The 22948-nt window shown below is 34.1% G+C and overlaps 1 protein-coding gene across 2 annotated transcripts in view; it reads left to right on the forward strand.

The window, feature by feature from the left end:
- Positions 1 to 22948, forward strand: part of LOC145277823 (mitochondrial carnitine/acylcarnitine carrier protein-like) — a 157538-nt gene that overhangs the window by 61513 nt on the left and 73077 nt on the right. For both annotated transcript variants that reach the window (XM_080129725.1, XM_080129726.1), the window contains exon 5: positions 12299 to 12419. In XM_080129725.1, the coding sequence (XP_079985851.1) occupies positions 12299 to 12419 (121 nt within the window). The remainder of the gene's footprint in view (positions 1 to 12298; positions 12420 to 22948) is intronic.

Consider the following 22948-nt stretch of genomic DNA (forward strand, 5'->3'; position numbering starts at 1 on the left):
AACCACATCAAAACAAAGGTCGACAAAACACAAGAAAATAGCAAATGCAGACTCAGTGGACAAAGAGACGAGACGATAAACCATATAGTAAGTGAATGCAGCAAACTAGCCCAAAAGGAATACAAGAACAGACACAACCAAGTGGGAAGGGTAGTCACTGGGAATTATGCAAACAACTGCATCTCAAACGCACAGACAAGTGGTACAAACATAAGTTGGCAACAGTACTTGAAAACGAGAATCACAAATTCCTATAGGACATGGATATAGAAACTGATAAACCCATCCAGGCAAAGAAAGAGAGAAATATAGCAAATATACAGAGCTAACCAGAGAGCTGAAAGGGATATGGAAGATGAAGAAAATCAAAATATTACCTATAATAGTACGAGCACTAGGAACAATTCCGAAAAACTTTGAAAAAAAAGAACGGGAAAATTGGAATTAAAGGAATGACTGTAAAAGTACAAAGAACAACAATAATGAAAACAACTGAAAAGAACACTGAAGCGCATATTTATAAGTTCTTTAGCCCCACCCCAAGCTTCCCATTGCTACCCTCCCCCCAAAAAAAAACTGAAACCAAATAATGAAGTAGAGTCAAGGAGGAAGGGAAGACCAAGGAACTGGGAACTGACCAGGTCTCTGCCGGATAAGTGAGAAGAGACTCAAATTCCATTGAAGACCAATAGCCGTTGTCAGTGAGAAATCAATGGAAAGCAACTGTTGCGATAATGCAAATTTATTTGCAAATGTCATCGAAAGAGGTGGAGAATACTGGAAACCTGGGCAGACTTGTTTTCACTCAGCTTCTAGGGAACACCGCAGGCTGTTTTCAAGGAGAGATTTTTGATGACCTGTGTGAAAGCTCCTTGTGAGCCAATAATATACATACATATATATATATATATATATATATATATATATATATATATATATACTATATATATACTATATACAACTATATATATATATATATACTATATATATACTATATATAACTACTTCATTTACTCACATAAATTAATATATGAAAGTAGATTTATGCGTAAACTTTAAGTATTTACTTCAAAAGTGCTCAATACGTAGGAAGAGCTAGTTAGTAATTTAGTTTAAAACTAACAAAAACAATAGAAAATAAACAAATAAATAAATTAAATAAACATGAATATACATAAACGATCACACATATATGTATGTATATATATATGTATATATATGTGCATATATGTATGTACACATATGTATATTTATATATATATAAAAAAAAAAGAAAATGTCTGCCTTAAACCACTAAACTAGTTTTAAAACAGATCCTTTGTTCGATAAAATGCATGCCCATTGGCTGATAGGAAGGGGCACGGTGGATACTAGAAAGCTGATTGGTTAATTAAAATCCTCAACAGAAGAGGACCATATAAAAACGATAAACAACCACAGAATTTGCGCATAAGCCTGACGAATCCTAGAGTGGATGAAACGCCGAATATTCAGTATAGCTTAATCACCATATATATTTTATAAATTACTATATATATATATATATATATATATCACAAACCAGGTGCTGAAAGGTCCTTGTAGAAGCATGAAAACGACGAAGATCAAAGACCTTACCTGTGGTTCTGAAACGCAAATAAGCACCCAGAAAACATTCCCTAAATGCATAGGGAAGCATAGTTGCAAAATAAACTGAAAAAAGTGTTGGTACTGAGATATCACCCTGCTTTACACCATTCTCAACTGAGATGGGTTCTGATAGGCATCCATTAAAATTCAGGCGCGCCTTCATATTAGTGTGGAGCTCCCTGAGTAATCGTAGAAATTGAGGTGGGCATCCCAACTTCCCCAGAATTATCCATAGGGCATTTCTGTTCACCGTATCAAAAGCCTTAGTCAAATCAACAAAAACCTGATAAAGTGGAACACTGTGTTCAGTAAATTTCTCCTGCAACTACCGAGATCATGTCCGTGGTTCCTCTGCCCGGACGAAAGCCACTTTGGCTTTCTGGAATGATGGATGGACAAATATACTTTAACAATCTATTGAGTAGAACTCTGGAAAATACTTTGCCAACTGCTTCCAATAAACTTATCCCACATTAACTTCCACAGTCGGTCCTGGATCTCTTTCCCTTGTACAGCGATATAAAATTGCATCAACCTAATCCTGATGAACGGGAACACCCTTCCAGACATCAGTGATAAGATGAAGAATTTGATGAACAAGTTTATCACCCCCATGTAAGAGGACTTCCACAGGAATAGCATCAAGCCCTGGAGCCCTCCCAACGTTCACTTCCTTGATTGCATCATTCTAAGATGGGAACTCAGACATTTCATGGATAAGCTTCTGTTAGGATAAAAATGCATTGATGATGTCCTCATTAACATTAGAGGGGTTGTCAAAAATATCAGAATAATGCTCAGTCCAACAAAGGAGAATCTTATTAGGATCCTTTATAAGGGCAATTCCATCACTTGAGAGTAGGGGAGATGTAGATAGTGTTTGAGGACCGAAAGCTTTTTTAAGCAAAAGGTACATGTGTTTGAAGTCTTTATGATCAAAAGTTATCTGGATTTGGTTGGCCAGTTTAGCCCACCACTGATTCTTCATTTGGCGGAGTCGCTTTTAGAGAAGACCCTTGTTTGCTTTAAGTGACTGTTGGAGGGACTCTCAACCTCCATGAGAGGCAGACAACATTTTATGATGCAACTCACTTTTAGCACTTAAGAGTTGAGTAATTTCAGAATCATCATCAAACCAATCCTGATGTTTAGATTTGCGGAAGCCAAGAAAATCTACACTTATTTCATAGATTGTCTTTTTAAAATGCGCCCATGACCCATCAAAATCAGTAGAATTAACTATGGATCGAAGCTTTTCACATACACTTGGATCATTCAGCTCGGACACATCAACCCGCCTGGGAATCTTAACATCACCCAACCTATACTTATACAGATTTTCAACTTCCCACGTACCAAAAAGTGATCTGTGCCGCATTCAGTTACACGCATAACACGCACACTACAGACATCCTGCAAATCTACCTTCCTGGAAATAATGTAATCAATCAAGTGACCTTGTTTTGAACGAGGATGGGTCCAAGTAAACCTATTGACATCTTTGTGGCTGAAGAAAGTGTTACAGATAGCAAGGTCAAACTGGGTGCATAGATGGAGAAGATGCAGACCATTACTGTTGACCTTACATACACCAAACCGGCCGAGTGAGTCCCAGGTGTGATGATCCTTGCCAACCCTTGCATTTAAATCACCCATGAGTAAGATCTTCTCAGATAAAGGAATAGAGAAAATGGTACGACTGAGATCTTGGTAAAACGCTGTGATGGTGTCTTCATCATGACCCATGGTAGGGACATACACAGATAAAATTGTCATATACCTACTGTGTGCAAGAGGGAAGTGCGTCATCATAATTCTGTCACTTACACAGATTGGCTGTTCAATCCTCTTCACCAAATCAGAATGTACTGCAAAGCCAATTCCACCTTCTTGTCTTAGCCCCGATGGTTTTCCTTTCTAAAAAAAAAGGTGTATCCCGAGCCCACTTCCACCAATTTATCCTCACCACTCAATCGTGTTTCAGACAATGCCACAATGTCTATGCTGTACCTAGCGAGCTCTCTTGCAACAATAGCTGTCCTACACTCAGGTCTTTCACTATCCAGGACATCTAGCAAAGTTCTCACATTCCATGTAGCAACAGTTAGGTTATTCCTCTCCTGATAAAATTTTGATTTTCCTTGTTTATTATTTTTCTTCAACTTTATCTTGTTTCTCCTGCAAATATAGAGCAGCCGCCGACCGCAGGAAGCCAACCAGCTAATAAAAGGGTAGACAATTTATAGTTCACCTTTTCTAGACCCTTCTCAAATTCATGGGTGAGCAGTGTACCCCTAAAAAAGGCTGCTCAGCCACCAGATCATCGAAGTTGCTTACACCCTGTAAGCGATTTAGTCGACGATGTTAGACTAATCACTGGCCGTTTATATGCAGATTTGCAGCTATGCACTTCCAGCCCGCTAAGCCTGTACATATCGCCACTCACCTATCGCCATAAGACTTTTACTTTTTATTTATTTATTTATTTTTTCTTCAAAAGATATCTGCACATAACGATCGCGACACAACATGCTTGTGCTACACATATTGTACCCTCTCGCACCCTACCACTGGTTGCACAGTGACAAACTGAAATAGTGAGATGACTGAGCAGTGGCAGAGTGTGTATGCTTTATTATCACAGAGTTTTAACCTCTCCGGCAGCTGGACATATACACACACATACACATAAGCAAACAAACATGCATATGTATATATATATATCCCTAGTTCTCACAATATAGTAACCCTCCAGAACTTGAGAGGGAGGCTAACAGGTACTACACCTTGCCCAAGGGTGACCTGGAACTATGCAAGGCAGAGGCGTTCATCTCCCAGAGGTAGTAGGTATACCCGCATACCCAAACCCATACATACATATACATATAAATATATATGCAAACATATGCATACATAAAAGATACAAATATATATGTTAAAACTGTATACAATGATCTGTATAACATATATTTATATAAATATATGCAAATACACTAAAATCTACACATACATATCAATACATATACACACACACACACACACACACACACATATCTATAATATAAACCTGAACGTCTGTGTGTGTCTGGTTACAAATAGGCTCCTATATGGTTGACTATTACAGAAAACTGATCACATATAATGATAGAAGATGTATCGAGACACAGGAATGGGTATGTTTGATCTGGCAGAACGGTGGTTCATTAAAATTGTGGGGTCTGCGTACGCGCCTGGTCTACAAAGTATGTAAATAAAAAAATTAAAAATTAAAAAAAACGTTTACATGTGTTTTTGATATAGATGTACATAATAATACTTTGATAAGTATGTTTTAACTTAAATAGGGATGGTATAATAAAATTGTGGCCTCCATAGAATGGAAATAGGCACAAACTTTAATAAAGACTTATCTGCGTAAGTATACTTTGATAATTATGTTTCAGTTTAAAGAAATATGGTATAATAAAATTATGGGGTATTTGTTCGCGCCTGACCTCCATAGAATGTAAATATGTCACAAAGTTTTACAAGGTTTTTTAATATAGATCCACAGAATATTGTGATAAGTGTTTCAGTGTGAACAGGTATGGATAATAAATTATGTGGTTTATCTATTTTATTTTTACTTTCATAATATTTTGCTTTGGTTTTGATACCCCGAAATTCGAAGCTATCTCTTTACAACCCTTCCTTTTCATAACCTATCATACTTTCATAAATCAGAGTCCATTTTCTGTAGGCTGTTTTTGAACCCAGTCATATATATATATATATATATATATATATATATATATATATATATATATATATATATATATATAAAACACCCAATATACATATATGTATCTACAGTGTGCAGATTTTTTATTTACTATTTAGGTAAAGTTCTAGATTTTTTTATCAAGAGTATAATGACATTAAGATCATGTTCTTTATGATGTCTGCAGTTTATGGAGGTTTCACATCTTTTTATTAACGAAGTCTTTAAATCTTATGATAAAAGGAATGTGATCGTAGGTGCACAGTTTTAACACTGCAAGAGGGTGGAAGTTCAATTTTGGTGTGGTCATAATTAGTGCCAATGGTTCAGTGCCTATAGGTCGCTTGCAATGTCGAATTAATTTGATCAAGAACATTAATATGTTGACCCTACTTTGACCGGAATTCAGATTTTTTTTTTTTTTTTTTATTCAATTTTCACCCCAAACAAGGCACAGTGCCACTTTGAAGCAGGGGGCTACTATCAGGGACTTAATTAGCGGGGTCATTATGAAGGGAGATGAGTAGAAAGATGTTTGTTAACATTACACTTGAACTTCTGCATATCATTGCAGTTGGGAAAGCAGAATCCCGGAAGGGAGTTCCAAAGACCCGCAGTTCTGGGGAAGAAACTATTAGAGTAAAAGGCTTTCTTGCACCTAGGGATCTCTACTGTAAAGGGATGAGACTTAGTAGCTTGTCGGGTTTGTCGGGGGTAATTACGTCGGGGAGGTACAAGTGTTTGCAGTTCGTCAGAGCATTCACCATTGAAGTATTTATAGAACAGGTAGAGGGATGCAACATCTCGTCGATGGGACAGAGGCTGAAGCCTAGATGACAGTTCAGGACCTATCAGGTTGGCGACTCTCTTTTGAACCCTGTCCAGGAGCGAGAGACAAGAAGCAGATGCACCAGCCCAGACAACAGTACTCCATACATGGGCGAATGGTTGCCTTATAGAGGTATAGGATACTGTCAGGCGTAAGTAGTTTTCTAGCATGGTAGAAGGAGCCAACCTTCCTTGCAGCAGCCTTGGCAATGCTCTCAATGTATCTATTCCAGTTCATATTCCCTGTAAACGTTAGGCCGAGGAGTTTAAAGGAAGTACTTTCAGGTAGTGTGTTCTTGGCCATTGCTATTGGTGGCAGAGAAGGTTTCTTGTAGTTATTGAAGGAAACAAGCTTAGTCTTAGCAGCATTGAATGTGACCAACCATTTTTGTCCCCATTCCACTACGGATTGGAGGTCATCCTCTAGCGTTTCTGCCATTTCCTTGGATATGTGTTCATTTGTTTTCTCCTCATATCTGTTATAGAGAGTGGTGTCATCGGCAAATATACCCATCTCTGAAACAATTTTATCAGGGAGGTCGTTTATGAATATCAGGAATAATAGAGGTCCAAGGATAGACCCCTGAGGTACTCCCGCATTTATGTCATATTGTTTGGATGTACGACCGTCGAGGACAACTTTGATTTTTCTATTACTTAAGAAGGATTTAATTACATTATGAATTCTTCCAGTGATTCCATATGATCTAATTTTCCTTAGAAGACCATCGTGCCATACCCTGTCAAAAGCTTAGATATATCGAGGGCCAACGCTCTACCCTACCCTGTTTTATCCAATGAACGGTATATACGTTCAGAAACTACAGTTTAGATATCTGCTGTTGAACGGGCTTGCCTGAATCCATATTGTTTGTCAGTCAGGAGTTTAGCAGCTGTTAGGTGCTGGACTAAGGCTTGATTAACTAAGGACTCAAATATTTTGGCGAAAAGCGGGAGGAGGCTAATGGGGCGATAATTTAGTGGGTCAGTTCTTTCACCAGAATTCTTGAAGACTGGTACCACAGAGGCGGTTTTCCAGCAGTTGGGAAAACAAGATTCGTTAAGGCATTTATTGTAAAGTTTGGATAGAACTGGAGCAATCTTGGCAGAGCATTTTTTTAATAGCACAGCCGGGATGAGATCTGGTCCACATGCTTTTGAGGTGTCTAGGTTTTTTATAATAGCATGTACCTGAGAAGAGGTGATTTTCAAATCGTCTGTTCGCAGAGGAAAATCAGGGAGTGAGTGGTGTACCAAGTTCAGTGTGGAGTTTGAGGCAAACCGACTGGCAAGCAGATTAACCTTGTCAGTTGCCGTGCAAGCAACCTCATGATCGTTTGATAGTGGGGGAATAGTTGACTGTCCATTATTTACTACGCTGTTGTAGATTTTCCAAAAATCCCGGGTTCCTAATTTCTGTGCTTCGATGCGTTTTCTGGTGGTTTCAGAGTAATCTGTCTTAGCTGTCTCTATCACTCTCTTACAATTATTTCTAGCTTCTATAAACTTCTGTTTATTTGAGCTGGACTTATGTCGGTTGAATCTGCGGAACGCATGCTGCCTTTGACAAATGGCAGCTGCACAAGCAGAAGTAAACCATTGGGGGGAGTGGGGCTTGCTATAGAATTTCCGTGTGGGAACATGTGCTTCAATAGCAGTTTTGAACCATTCAGTGGTCTCATTTGCACACTGTTCCGCTGGAAGAGTAAAGATATTTTGCCATGGGGCATCTCTGATGAGCTCCCTGATGGCTTCCCAATCAGCCTTTTTGTAATACCTCGTTGTTTTGAGTAGTGGGTCTTCAGTTTTAGGGCAAGAATTTAGGCTGATTTCTACCATTATCACAGCGTGATCAACATTCCCGAGTGGGCTGTGGGCATTTGTTGTACAGTCATTGGGAACCGTTGTCAGAAAGAGATCTAGAAGTGAGGCACGTTGATCTTGCTGGTCTGGGAAACGTGTCGGAAATGTAACCAACTGAGATAGGGAATGGGATATAGAGAAGCTATGTGTTGCGCTACCAGCTACGTCTATGTGATTAGAGAATCCTAGCCAGTTACTGTGGTGGACATTGAAGTCACCAAATACATGTATTTGTGCGCTAGTATCGAGGGAGAGTGCTATATCTATGGTGTCTGAGACTTTGTTTATTAGGGTACAGTCTTGGTTTGAGGGAGAGCGGTAGAGAAAATACAAGTAGCTAATATTGTGTTGCATATTTAGTCTGAAGCACATAAAGGCCTGGTCCTCTGATTCTAGTTTTATTTCTCTAGTCAGGGGGAGGGTGTTACGAATATAGACTCCAAGTCCATGCATATGTCTGTCCGAGTCCTTACGGTAGAGTGGGAGATAACCAGGCATGTTAAAGTGGTTAGAGGGAATGGAGGAGTGAAGGTTAGTTTCACTTAATGCTAAGATATCCGGGGTGTTTACAAGGAGAAATGACTCGGCATCATCTAAGTTAGTTCTGAGCCTGCGGATATTAGTAAATGCAAGCCTTAAGGGAGGAGGCAGGTTGGTTTTCTTTGAGTTTGGTCCTGGTTTAAACGTAACTTTTGCTTGAGCTGTCATCCTAGGTTCATGCAGGATAATACTCCTATTCAAACAGCTGGCAATGTCAAGAGGTCCCTTGAAGATCATAATATTCCGTGTTTGGATTGGCCAGCACACTCTCCAGACTCCAATCCTATCAAAAACGTATGACATTACATACAGCGACAGCTATGCAATCATGAAATTACAAATATGGAAGAACTTTGGACAAAAATTTAAGAGAAGTGGGATGTCCTTTTACAGACTAATTCAAAAGAATACCCCAAAATTTACAGGCTGTCAACTTGCAGAATGGCTATGCTACTAAATAATAACTAGTTCATTGTGTTCCTGTTGTATTTTTGTTCCATTAATGTTCTAAAGTTACATTTAAATAACAATTTTCCATTGTGCGGAGTTTCTTTTTGCTTTCTCGATTTAAAGTTAATTTTTTTAATTGATGTGAACACTAGGATATTTCAATTAAAAGTCAAATAAGAACTAATAAAATTATAGAGGAATAAAAGGCGAATCAAATGAGGTATAGTTTGTTTACACAGTTACATTTAATTTATCTTACATTTGCGGTTTTTGAAAAAATGACAAATGCAGACGTCTGATGAAAGGCTGTTCTTGTGAAAATTTTCAAACAACGATGAAATACACTATTTGTTGCTATCAATCTATTCCTTGATGTCTTGGTTTCTGTTAAAACAATATATATACACACACACACACACACACACACACACACATATATATATAAATAAAATAATTTACGTATATGTATGTTTATTTTATTTATTTATTTTCTATTGTTACTGTTAATTTTAAAATTATTTTGTATCACTATCCTAGAGTAAAGTTTATCCTGTGTACACAGTTGTTCGCTATTTCTACAGTTTAATAGATTGGGGTTCTTTAAAGTATAAGATTGCAATTTTTTCATGAAGGCATAATCTACATGGATCGGGTAGATCTTTACATGTATACACATGTCGAGATCTAGACGATCCATGTAGATTATGCCTTTGTACTGTTTGTCGTACTATTTTCCATTCGACTACCAGCGAACGTCCGTGTAATTTGAGTTCCCAGTATTTGTTTGCTAGTGTTGTTTTCATTCAGTGTTTTTTTTTTATTTTTGAACGTACTTTTGTGGTCATAATATCGGGTTTTGAAATCTAAGGAAGTCATACCTACGTAATATTTCTTGTTATTCGGGTTTTCTTTCGCAAATATTGTGGCCTGGTAAACTATGTTTTTGGTTAGACATTTATTTTGAAGTGGGCAAAGTGTGCGGGATCTACAGTTGCATTTATCTTGTTCGTTATTAGTATTTTTATTTTTATTTCTACCATGGTTGTCGTTGTCAGGAGTTGGTTTATTATTATTATTATTATTATTATTATTATTATTATTATTATTATTATTTCTACTATTTACATATGTGTCTTTTGTGTTAGTTTTATTTTTGTCATCGTGTCCACTTTTTTAATTGTTTATTTTGTTGTTGTTTTCATTGCTTTTATTTAATATTTTGTTATTATGTGCTTTAATTACCATTTCTAAATTTTCGCAACAGATGTATGGTAACTTTAGGTTATTTTTATTGAAAATTTTGTCTAAGGGATTGGTTATGGGGAAATGCTTTTCAATGAGATCTAGAAATTTCTTGCCAAGTTTTTTTGTAACATTTGATTGCATGGCACCGTATACCAGATTATATTTCTTTTGATTTCTATTTTTAGGCCTAATTTTTTAATTTCCTTGTATATGATTTTCTTAAAGTTATCCCCCTTGACTTTATTGGAGCCTTTTATTATAGCTAGTCCATCATTTCTATATAGGTCGACATCCGTAGTATCAAATATATTTGTGAGGGGATATAGAATGAATAATCCCACAAGATCTGATGCCTTGGCAGAGTCCAAAGATCCATCGCCAAATCAAATGAATTTGTCATTTTAGTTTTTACCCATTGGTTATTGTTATTTACTAGAACTGATTTTCTATATTTTTTTAGTTGAGCACTCCCAAAAGAATTTATTTCACCACACCAAAAAATAGATATGGAAAGGGTTAATTTTGAAACATCACTAAAAAACATCCCCACACCTAGCAAGCATAGCTATATTATTAAATTAATTCCAAAAACAGATGAATTAATATGTCGAATGCGATGGCGAGCAAATTTCTTCCTTAAAAATGAACACATAAACAAAAAGGAATCCTGTAGTTTTAAACCCCTAAAAAATGCAAAAGCAAAAAACCTTTTGATAAACTTTGAAAATGACTTTTTAAACGTAATTAAAAATCTAGAATTCCACAATCAACCTAACAATTTCCAACGGAAACTACACAAAATCGTTAGAAACATAAACAACTCTAATAAAATCTTTGTAAAAGCAGATAAAACTAGAAATTTAAAAAAAAATTGATAAACAAGAATATAACAAACTGATCACAGAAAACATTACAAAATCTACAAAAAAACTGGATAGAAACGAATGCGACTACATAGATATAATAAATACTGAAAGTAAACAAATCACCGATAAAATAAAAATTAGCGATAAAGTTGGCAAATTGAAACCGAGAGAAGCATACATTTTGCTTAAAGACCATAAATGTGACTGGAATAATAATCCCAGCACTCGCTTGATTAATCCAACTAAACCAGAAATAGGTAGAATTAGCAAATCAAACAAGACCTAGAATTAAACCAGTGGGCAAATATCGCTTGGTTTAAAAATATAGAGAACAAAAAGAAATGTACGTTTATACAGTTCGACACCATAGACTTCTATCCCTCGATATCCGAAGAACTTTTCAACATTGCCCTGGAGTTTGACAAGGCATACACTGATATATCTCCGGAAGAAATCCACATTATTAAAAAATGTAGAAAATCAGTTCTAGTAAATAACAATAACCAATGGATAAAACCTAAAATGACAAATTCATTTGATTTGGCGATGGGGATCTCTGGATTCTGCAGAGGCATTTTGCCTTGCGGGATTATTACGGATATCGGCCTATATAGAGATGGTGGGCTCACTATAATAAAAGACTCCAACAAAATCAAGGGGGATAAGTTTAAGAAAATCATATGCAAGGAAATGATATATATATATATATATATATATATATATATATATATATATATATATATATATATATATCCGTAGCCGAATTAAATATAGAAATGCTCATATCTTTCGTTTTTGAGACGAAACTAAATGAAAATTTGCAGGCTTTTTGAATATTAGATTCTATGATTAAATTTTTATAACAATTAATAAAAACGAACCTATATCTTCAAACCAATAAAATATATCTAAATTTGCCTACATTTGTATATATAGTATCCTAGCAGGCTAGTTTCAGTTTCAGTTTTGCTACTTTGGGATGAATTTATCTTAGGATTTTTCTTTGCATGGTTGTCTCTCCTGCGGCCTTGTGGACCATTAATATATATATATATGTATATATAAAATAATTTTTCGAATATTCAAATTTAACAATCTTATCTCTTTGATATTTCAGATCCAAGCAGAGTCGAAACAAAAGGCCAAATACAAAGGACCAATCGACTGCATTCAACAATTATATAAAGAAGGAGGAATTCGTTGGATTTACAGGGGAACTGCAGCAACATTTCTTCGAGGTTTCTCAGTATTGTTTCTAATCTAATAATTTAAAAAGTAAAATTTTTATTTTCAATTCAACTTGTTATCAGCTGAACTGTGATTGATCTACCTTGAACCATCTTTGTTTTGCACACGTCTAGTATGCGCTATGATATAATCAAAGTAGACAAAACATAAAAACTTAAACATCCGATGATGTTTCTCTACATCAACTTTGGCCAATAGCCAGGCTTAGTCACATTATATATACATATATATATATATATATATATATATATATATATATATATATATATATATATATATATATATATATATAATGTTAGCCCCTTTGAGAAACTCGGTTTCTCACTATTGAGCGCATTAAAGTTGAACTAGACAGTCGGTTGCCTCAGCTCGCAACGCAAATCATGATTTATAATCATTAGATCACTATGGTCGGATGTTACGGCATTTTAAAAATAAATATTAAAATTTCAACGATATTTCTCACGGTTGAGATTGGCCTTCAGCTTAGTCCTTGCTAATGGAGTCAAAGATTTCGACTGGTAGTAATCGTGTCACCGTGCACTGATGACTCCTGAAAGGATGAAACGCTAGTGTGTTTAGGTATTCAAATTATTATTGTAAAAATTTATTTATATATATATATATATGTGTGTGTGTGTGTGTATGATATATATATATGTATATATATTATATATACATATGTATATATATATGTATGTATATGTATGTATATATATATATGTATATATATGTGCATATATGTGTATATATATGTGTATATATGTATATATATGTGTTTATATGTATATATATATGTGTATATATGTATATATATGTATATATATATATATGTATATGCATACTTATATATATAAGTATATGTACATATATATGTATATATACTTATATATATATATATATATATATACTAGCTGTACCCTGCCACGCGTTGGTGTGGCTCAAGTTGGCGCAATGGAAAAAGTTCCAAAATGAGAAAAGCATGTTTCTTATAGGTTTAATTTTCCATTTTGCATGGGTACACAGTTTTTATTGTTCCATTTTCTTAGCTGATATAGAGAATTTCTGGTTTGGTAACTCTTGAATACGTAACATAAATTGTTCATATGAAAAAATAAAGCTTGGATTGGTTTATATTTCACAACATGATAATTAGTACACCAAATTTCAGTTGCAATACATGCGGTGGCATCCCTGGCAAATATAACTATTGGATAATTAACCACTTTATCTGCTTTCACAACAGTGTCGATGGATTTGTATTTGACTACCTGACTTGGAATTTTACATTGAATAATAGCGTTAAGTTCATGGGCGTCTTTGTATTGACCTGCAAGAATAGCTCATTCACTCAGTCAAGTGGAATTCTTATAATTTGAATATCTGCAAAAACCTTTTAAACTAACTGTTCTTTTGATGAAATAAAATTACAGAAATTACAGAAGTTAAAAGTCAAAGAATTTTGCCCTTAACTCTGATCAGCTGGCACTTTTTCGTACCCAATTTCCCACAAGTGATGCAAACATTTTTGTGCGAATCGAACAGTCTGCAACTGGAGATGCATATTTTGAGTTAAGTTTAATGTCTTCACACGGAACAAAAAAGTAGAGTATTTGAGGCAAGCATTTATTTCATCTGCTGATGTTGATTGAAGAATAACAGGTAACATTTGTCTGAAATCTCCTGCAAGCAATATTACTGCATTCCCAAATGGTCTGACATTGCCACGCAAATCTTGCAAGGATCGACCAAGAGCCTCAAGTGATTTTTTGCGTACCATTGTGCATTCATCCTAAACAATAAGTTTGCATTTCTGCAATATTTTTCCCTATATTGGATATTTTGGAGATGTCGAACATGAGATTTTTGAAAAATTGAATGTTTTAAAGTAGAATAAATAGTTCTTCTACTTGGCAGCAAGGTCGCAGGTATTCCTCATGCAGCAAGGGCTAAGGCTATGTCATTTTGTTACCAAATGGCTGCCAAAATCAATTTTATTAGAAAGGTTTTACCAGTTACTTCTGGTGCTGTTCAAGGTAGCAGTAATTTCCAAATAACTTCTATTCTCACAGTCAGTAAATTAGGTGACTAAAATAGGATTTATCCATGTTTTGACAATGCCTTATTCACTGTAATTAATTTAGGAGACTAAAATAGGATGAGGGATTAGAGATGGACAGATAGAGAGAAAGATATATAGATCGAAAAGAGAAGGTGAGATGAAAATAGAGAAAGAGAAGGAGATAGAGAGATAAAGGGATTGATAGATAAACAGAGAGAGGGGGAGAGTTAGAAACAGAGAGGGATGAGACAGAGGAAAGGAGAGAGATACAGGGAGTTAGAGAGAGAAAGGGTCTCAAAGAGAGATGGAGAGGGTGATATAGAGATAAAGATAGATTGAGAAAGGGAAAGGGAGAGATGGATAGAGAGAGATATTAAGAGAGGAAGAGAGAGGGGGATAGAAACAGGTGAACTACACTCCACCGTTTTTTTCCTCGTTCAGTAGAGAAAAAATCTTTCGAGACTGAGGCAATTTTAACTTTTTGTTACTATCCAGAGTAACTCTTTTTTTTTGGGGGGGGGGGTTACATTTTCCACGCATTAGAAACTGACCGGGTTATCTGTACTTTCACCTAACAAATTAATAAAAGAAAAAGATTTTGTAAAACTTGAATTTAACATGAAAATACTATTTTAAAAAATAGCACGATAACATAAGTGCATAAGTGCCACTTTATGTACTCCTTTGGCGTTGAGTTCCATGGCGACCAGCATAATTATTTAATGGTCGCTCCCTTAGACCCCCCCCCAGTCAAGGCTAATGCATGCGCACATAACATTTTTTTATTTATTGAGGTTGGCTTAGTAACTAAACGATTTATTGATAATTTCGTAACCCTTAAACGCATGCCGGAAGATTTAAATTGGTTCATTATTGTTGTAATGAAAAAAAAAGTTTCATTCAACACAAAACTAAAAACACATATTAATGATAAATGATTTATTATTCTATTCATTGAAATTTTATAATTTTTAGATTAAAAAGTAAAAAAAAGTTAATAAAAAAATAGTTGCTTATGTGCGCATGTAAAAATGTTTGTAAAAGTGAGAAATTATTTTAATCATTTAAAAAACTTGTCTTATTTTTTTGTTTTATTTTTAGATTAGGTCCACCTCATAATCACCCCAACATCCTCATCTTAAGAACAGCTTCCAGAATAAACACCACTTTTGGAGGGGGGGCTATTTGCAAAATTTAACTGATATTTGTTGTCAGCATACCCACCCGAAAATACTATTAAAAAAAGGGGAGGGGTTCAGTGCCCGTTGCAGAGAAGTAGATTTATTTATCAATGAAAGTTGCGAAGAAGTAAATTTATTTATCAATAAAAGTCGTCATTTAAAAAAGTCAATTGTGGAGGTGGACCTAAATGTAAATATTTACCCAAAAAACCATCCCGAAATTTATTACAAAAGCGCTTTGTTTTCGCACTATTCAACAATTTGTTCATCCGCGCATGTAAATTAAAAAATATTTGTAAAAGTGAGAAGTTATCAGTAAATGATTTAGTTGGTTTTTTTTTTAGTTTTTTTTTTACATTAGGTCCACCTCCACAAATATTAAGAACGGCTTTCAGAATAAACACCCTCAACCTCTCCATGTTAACAACGGATTTCGGAATAAACACCATTGGGGGGGGGTCAACATACCCGTCCGTAAATGCTATTAAAAAAAAGTCGTCATTTAAAAAGAAATTTAAAATCAAATGTTTGTAAAAGTGAGAAATTATTAATAAATGTTTAGTAACATTTTTCAGTGCTAATACAGAGAGTGATCCGCGCTATTTTTTTAAATCGTATTTCCACGTTTAATTAAAGTTTTATGTTTTTTTTTATTCAATTGCAAGGTTAAAGTACAGAATAGGTACAAAACACCCTCCCCTCCGCATGTTAAGAATGGCTTTTTAAAAAATAACGTTATTATTTCAACACTCTGCATGAGTACCTATTTTTCTTTTAATATTCATAAAAAGTAAAACTTTTTTCAAAATAAATAAATAAATAAATGTTTGTAAATATGACAAATAATCGTTTAGTTACGGCAACGTCAGTAAATAAAAGATGTTACGTGCGGGGTGGGGACTAAGGGAGCGACTATTATTTTTTTCTGCTGGTCGCCATGGAACTCAACGCCCAAGGAGTACCAAATTGTATTTTTTTTTGTCAAATAAATAAATTTCAAGCAATTTTTAAAATAAATAACAGACAGCAACTTCGTTAATTTTACGACTCGCCCCAGCATATTATAAACACCCTAACTTCCATATGTTAAAACGGCTTTCGGAATGAACACCCCCCAATCTCCCCATATTAAGAACGGCTTTCGAGGTTTATGAAAGGGCGTTTTTTTTTAACATGGGGAGGTTAGGGTGTTTATAATACATTGAGGCATGTCGTAAAAATGAAAAAGTTTAGAAAAAGTTAAAACAAACTTTTTTATGCAAACAAAAAAAGAAAAGAAACTAAACAATTAAAACGTAATGTTTCATGAGTGAAAAGCCTTAACATAAATAAAGGTATTTAAAATTTAAAAATTGGTAAGTACATAAATTAATTTAAATTTTTAAAATATGGGATTCTTTTTGTGCTAATGCAGAGAGTGATCCGCGCTATTTTTTTAAATCGTATTTCCGTGTTTAATTAAAGTTTTATATGTTTTCATTCAATTGTAAGGTTAAAATACAAAATAGGTACAAAACACTCTCCCTTCCCCATGTTAAGAATGTCTTTTTTAATAATAACATTATTATTTCAGCACGGATCACTGTCTGCATGAGTAATTTTTTTTTTTTTACTTATCTTGTAATTCGAGAGTAGTTGAAACGGAAGTTACCAGAAATATTATTGGGCAGTCTCGCAGAAACGACTTCGAAAAATATTTATATTTTAATTAATATTTTTATAATTCGCAATGTAAAATTATTTTAATAACATGCAAAAATTCATTGACTTTACAGATAGATTTTCTGAAAATTTCAATTAAATTGATAACTAGAAATATGGTTTTATTCACTTTTAACGAACTAAAATTACATTTTTATATATATATATATAGAAGATATATGTATATATATGGATATATAAATATATATGTATATATATGTAAATATATATATGTATATATATGAATATATATATGTATATATATGAATATATATATATATGTATATATATGTATATATATGTATATATATATGAATATATATATATGTATATATATGTATATATATGTATATATATGAATATATATATGTATATATATGTATATATATGTATATATATATGAATATATATATGTATATATATATAGGTATATATATATGTATATATATTGGTATATATATATGTATATATATGTATATATATTGGTACATATATGTATATATATATATATGTATGTATATGTATATATATGTATATATGTATATATATATATATATGTCAGGCCATGTCATATGCTACTGGTATCATGTAACCCAGTACTACCTGCCTCATAGTCGAGTCAGCGGTAACTAAACTGGTTCCCCACCAGACTTGTTTGGTGAGGAGAGTGGCTAGTCTCCATGAAGGATTAAAAACAAGACCTTCCAAAGGGCGAATGAACCTTTTTCGGGATCAACGGCCAACTAGCACCAGGTGTGTTTGTGTGTATGTATGTGTGTGTTGGGGTGGAGAGGGCTCCCGTAAGCCATGGTGAAGGCAACCTTTCTAGGAGAAGCAAATCTCTGATTTAAAAAACTATAAAGCGGGAGACCAGTATCTGCATTAAGCTGGTCTGCAGTTTAACTTGTTGCTGGCTATCTTGCTCTTGCTTGGTGCTGGATCTCAACATTTTGAACCGAGAGAGAGAGAGAGAGACTTAGCTGTCGTACAAAACTAAGACTCTATAACATCATCTGTGTATAGATACTTCCTCAGGCATTTGTCTATTAAAATGGACCTGTGGCGATGGAAGTCATTTTTGGGCTCATGGACTAAGTGTCTGAGGGAGTGGCACTCGTCTGACAAGACGCTTCAATCATCATATATGTATATATATATATGTATATATGTATGTATGTATGTATATATATTTATATGATATATATGTATATGTATATGTATATATATGTATATGTATATATATGTATATATATGTATGTATATATGTATATATATATATATATGTATGTATATATATTTGTATATATATGTATATATGTGTATATATATGTGTATATATATGTATATATATACGTATATATATATATGTATATCTATGTATATATATGTATATATATGTATATATATATGTATATCTATGTATATATATATGTATATATATGTGTATATGTATGTATATATCTGTATGTATATATGTATATATATGTATAGATATATATATATATATACATATATATATGTATACATATATATATACATATATATATATATACATATATATATGTGTGTGTGTGTGGGTGTGTGTGTGTGTTTCAATTATATTTTACTTTTTATTCATACAACTCCTTTAATCTATAAAGCTCCAGATAATTACAGAGCATATAACAAATATATTACAAAAGTCTATATTTCAAAACTTCAAGTTGTTGGCTATCTTACAATTTATTTCTTTAAATACGCTGGCACGAACAATTTCTGGCAGCATCTGTTTCATGGTAAAAAAACATTCATTTAATTATTACTATCAATCAATAAATTTATTCTGCCCTTAACTCATCAGAAAAAAAGCACCTATCATTTTATTAAAAGAATACAAAATTCGAAAATTAGGAGAGAAGTTAAAATTGTCTTTATTTTTTCTTTCACTACGTCATGTTTGAATTTTCACGTAAAGTCACTAAAATATAAATTCCCGTAATTATGAATTGTATTCATTTTGATATACATTAATAAAAATATTTTATTTAATATTTTATTAATTCATTATTTATAATTATCTATATATATTTACTTAGTAATTTATAAAATATATATGGCGATTAAGCTACACTGAATATTCCGCGTTTCATCCACTCTAGGACTCTTCAAGCTTATATTTACTTAGATAATTTTGATCACTGTAAAATCTAGTACATATGTCTGTATATTTAATTTTTCAACAAAACTAATTACTTATATATTGATTATTGTTTCCGGTAATAACATTTGTTGATTAGACCTAAATTTTTATACCTATAAAATTTTATTTTATTAATATTTTGATTACATTTATGTCTACATTAACTATAATTCATTTATTACCATTTAATTATTTTTAATTAATCATTCTTAACTTCAATATTATCTTCATATATAATAAAATGACTGCAGAAATTCCCCATTTAGAAAATTACTTCGTAGTTTTCCAAACACGAACACCACGTCAAATTACAGTATGCCCACATTAGTAAGATATCATTTCTCCATAAATCTTCTGATTTTAATCGCTGCTGTAAATTTCTACTATAGTTCCATCTGCAGTCACTCCCTCGTGTATCATTTAGAAGGAGTCGCAGAATTTCTCCCTCTAAATAATTAGTCCTCATCCCGACCCATCATACATCGGGGGCAAAAAATTTCACTGAGTGACGACCGCTCTTATTTACTTCGAACTTTACTAAACCTTATACGTTCGCCACATACAGAAACAATGACCGGTCCCTTGCTCTCCTCCTCATACATTCCTCAGCGTTCTGATTGGCTAACTTTATGCATTCCGTCATTCCATCATTCTGTCAATTCTGCTGTAATAACAAACAGTAGAAAAATGTTACGTTTGTTTCAAATATGGCGATGCTTTAGGTCGACTTCTGTTTATGTACTTTTTTAGATTCAAATTTTACAATATTTTTGGTATTAAATTGTTCGGTGAATGTACAGTATAATTACAAAACGCCCTCCCCTACCCATGTTACTTCGGCACGGTAACATAAGTGCATAAGTACCACCATCTATTCGTCTTTTTTTGAAAAATAAAAATACACAGTATCAAAAAATATTTATCTTTTATTGAAACAAAAACGCAATTTTTGTATTTGTATTCGACAGTGCATACTGTACTATAAACAACGCCAACCTCCACATGTTAAAAACGTCTTTAGGAAGAAACACCCCAAACATCCATATGTTAGGAGCGGCTTGCGAGGTTGGGGGTGTTTATACCGTAGTATAAACAACCCCAACCTCGCAAGCCGCTAGGTACTGTTGTAAAAAATTCCCCAAGTTTAATACGACAGTGCACAGCGTAGTATAGATATGTAGCAGACACAAATAGACCCCTTTTCTTCTCGCGCATTCGCTTCCTCTGGGTGAGTGATGCGGCCTTAAACTGTCCAATCTGAGGACTTGCACATGAATACGAATTAACCCCTAGGGACCAAACAGCTTCCGGTCCCAGAAGAAAACTCTCGCTCTTACGCTACCAGCCTTCGACGGTGCTAGACGTCTGTTCGCTTCGCTGCCCTTACTAAAGGTATCGACGGCAGCCACTGGCTGTAACTACCTCGTAAGGCAGTGGAGACCCGACTCTACTTTCTTCCTTCCTTTCTTTCTAAAGTACGCTTTGCGAATAAACCTTTCCCTTGTTAAGTTGAAGAAGTTGTTTGTCATTTGTTCATAGAATTGTGTTATTTTATTTTATTAGGGAAATTCCCTAAAGATACACTCAACACCCTATGTTAAAAACGGCTTTCGAGGTTGTGGATGTTTATACCACACTAGTTTCTATAGAAAATAAATTTCCAAAATTGCAAATTAATGATTAAAAGTAACTAAACAATACAAAGTGCAACTTTTTCTTGAATACGTAAATTTATATTCAATAAGTTTGCAGGGGATTTTTGTTATTTTCTTCTTTTGGTGGGGGCACCGTTTATTTATACATCATTTGTTGAAAGAACATTTATTTGTACATTTTCATGAAACAACAACTTTCTGTACTTACACCTAATTATTTACGGTTTATACAAAAGTCATTCATCTTTTCTGATAAACAAAATCTTCAGCTTACGATATATAAACAAACGTTTACTGCCATGTTTCTTAAATAAACAAACAAAAAGAATTTCTTGAATAAGTACTGTGCTTTTATCCAACAATTTATGGATAAATAAAAACAAAATTAGGTGTTTATGTACTTATGTTACCGCGCTATATATTAGTATATCTTTTTACTTAAATTCAAGTTTTGCGATATCTCTTTTTTTTATTAAATTGTCCCATGATTGTACAGTATAATTAGCAAACACCCTCCCCTTCCCATATTATTTCAGTATGGTAACATAAGTGCATACCAAAAATATTCATCTTTTATTGAAAAATAAAAATATTGTTTATTAAAAATGTGAGTATTCTTGAAAAAATAAATATATACTTATATTCAGAAGTTTACAGTAGATTTTTTTTTTTTTTTATTGTATTGATATGTTTTTTCACTTTGTTTGCTTGGAAACTTGTCTGCGTCTTTTACTTTGCTCGGCTTAATCCGATTATTCTATTGTATCCAATATATAGTAGTGATTTTGAAAAGCAAATAAAAAATGCCTTGAGTGCCATCAGTTAGATTCGAAACCAACACGTACAACTGTAACCCCTACGGGCCGGCTCAGGTGCACAGGCTTGGGTGAGAGGTGCAACTGATGCCGATCCCTGTGGCATCACCTGTGTTCCTGTATAGTGGTCGAATTCGTCCCCGTCGCAGTGGTCCGCTCACTTGTTTCCAACCTTGATACGGCTTTCAAACTGTCAACTGGGCCGGTCTGAAAAATAGACTGCACTCAACAACGGCATTTCCAAGTCAAAGATTATCTGTCTTTTCTTAACATAAAATAATTATTACTTTCAACTTTACAAACAGTATAGACACAACTGCTTTAGTCACTTATACAGATCTGGGTCTGGCGTTTTTTTTTTTTAACAAAGTTCTTTGTTTTTCTAACGTCAGTTCCACGGGGAGAAAAAAGTTCATAGAGACGCGTGTTATCGAGAAGGGGGTGTTGCCCAAGACACGTGGCAAAGTGTGTGTTCTTAGATGTCTTCCCTTAACATTATATCAGTATCGATTGGTTGCAACCCTGCCCCTCTCAATACGTCCTCAAATGGCGGTCAACCAATCAGCGGCCGTGCTTTTGTTTTGGGGGGGTCCAGGGTGGGAAGGGAGGTCCAAACATTTCCCACTGAACTCTGAACGCCCTGACGCAGAAGAAAAATAAAGAAATTAAAAAAACGACCTTTAAAATTACCGAAGAGAAAAGGATTTTCGATTTTAGCGAGCCTCTTCGCCCTCCGCTCCCTCTTATCAGCAGTCCCAGAACTAAATTATCACGTCAGCAAAGGCAATAAATATCCACACGCCAGGAATGGCGATTTTTATAGATTACTAACACCTGTTAATTTCTTTACAACTCAATTTCATGAGATCCAGCCTATCTCGCAATAAACATCCTCTCTTCCATTTTCCATTACCCGGTCGTTATAT

The sequence above is a fragment of the Euprymna scolopes genome, chromosome 6 (assembly GCF_053919585.1).
Source record: "Euprymna scolopes isolate OS-2025 chromosome 6, ASM5391958v1, whole genome shotgun sequence".
NCBI lineage: Eukaryota > Metazoa > Mollusca > Cephalopoda > Sepiida > Sepiolidae > Euprymna > Euprymna scolopes.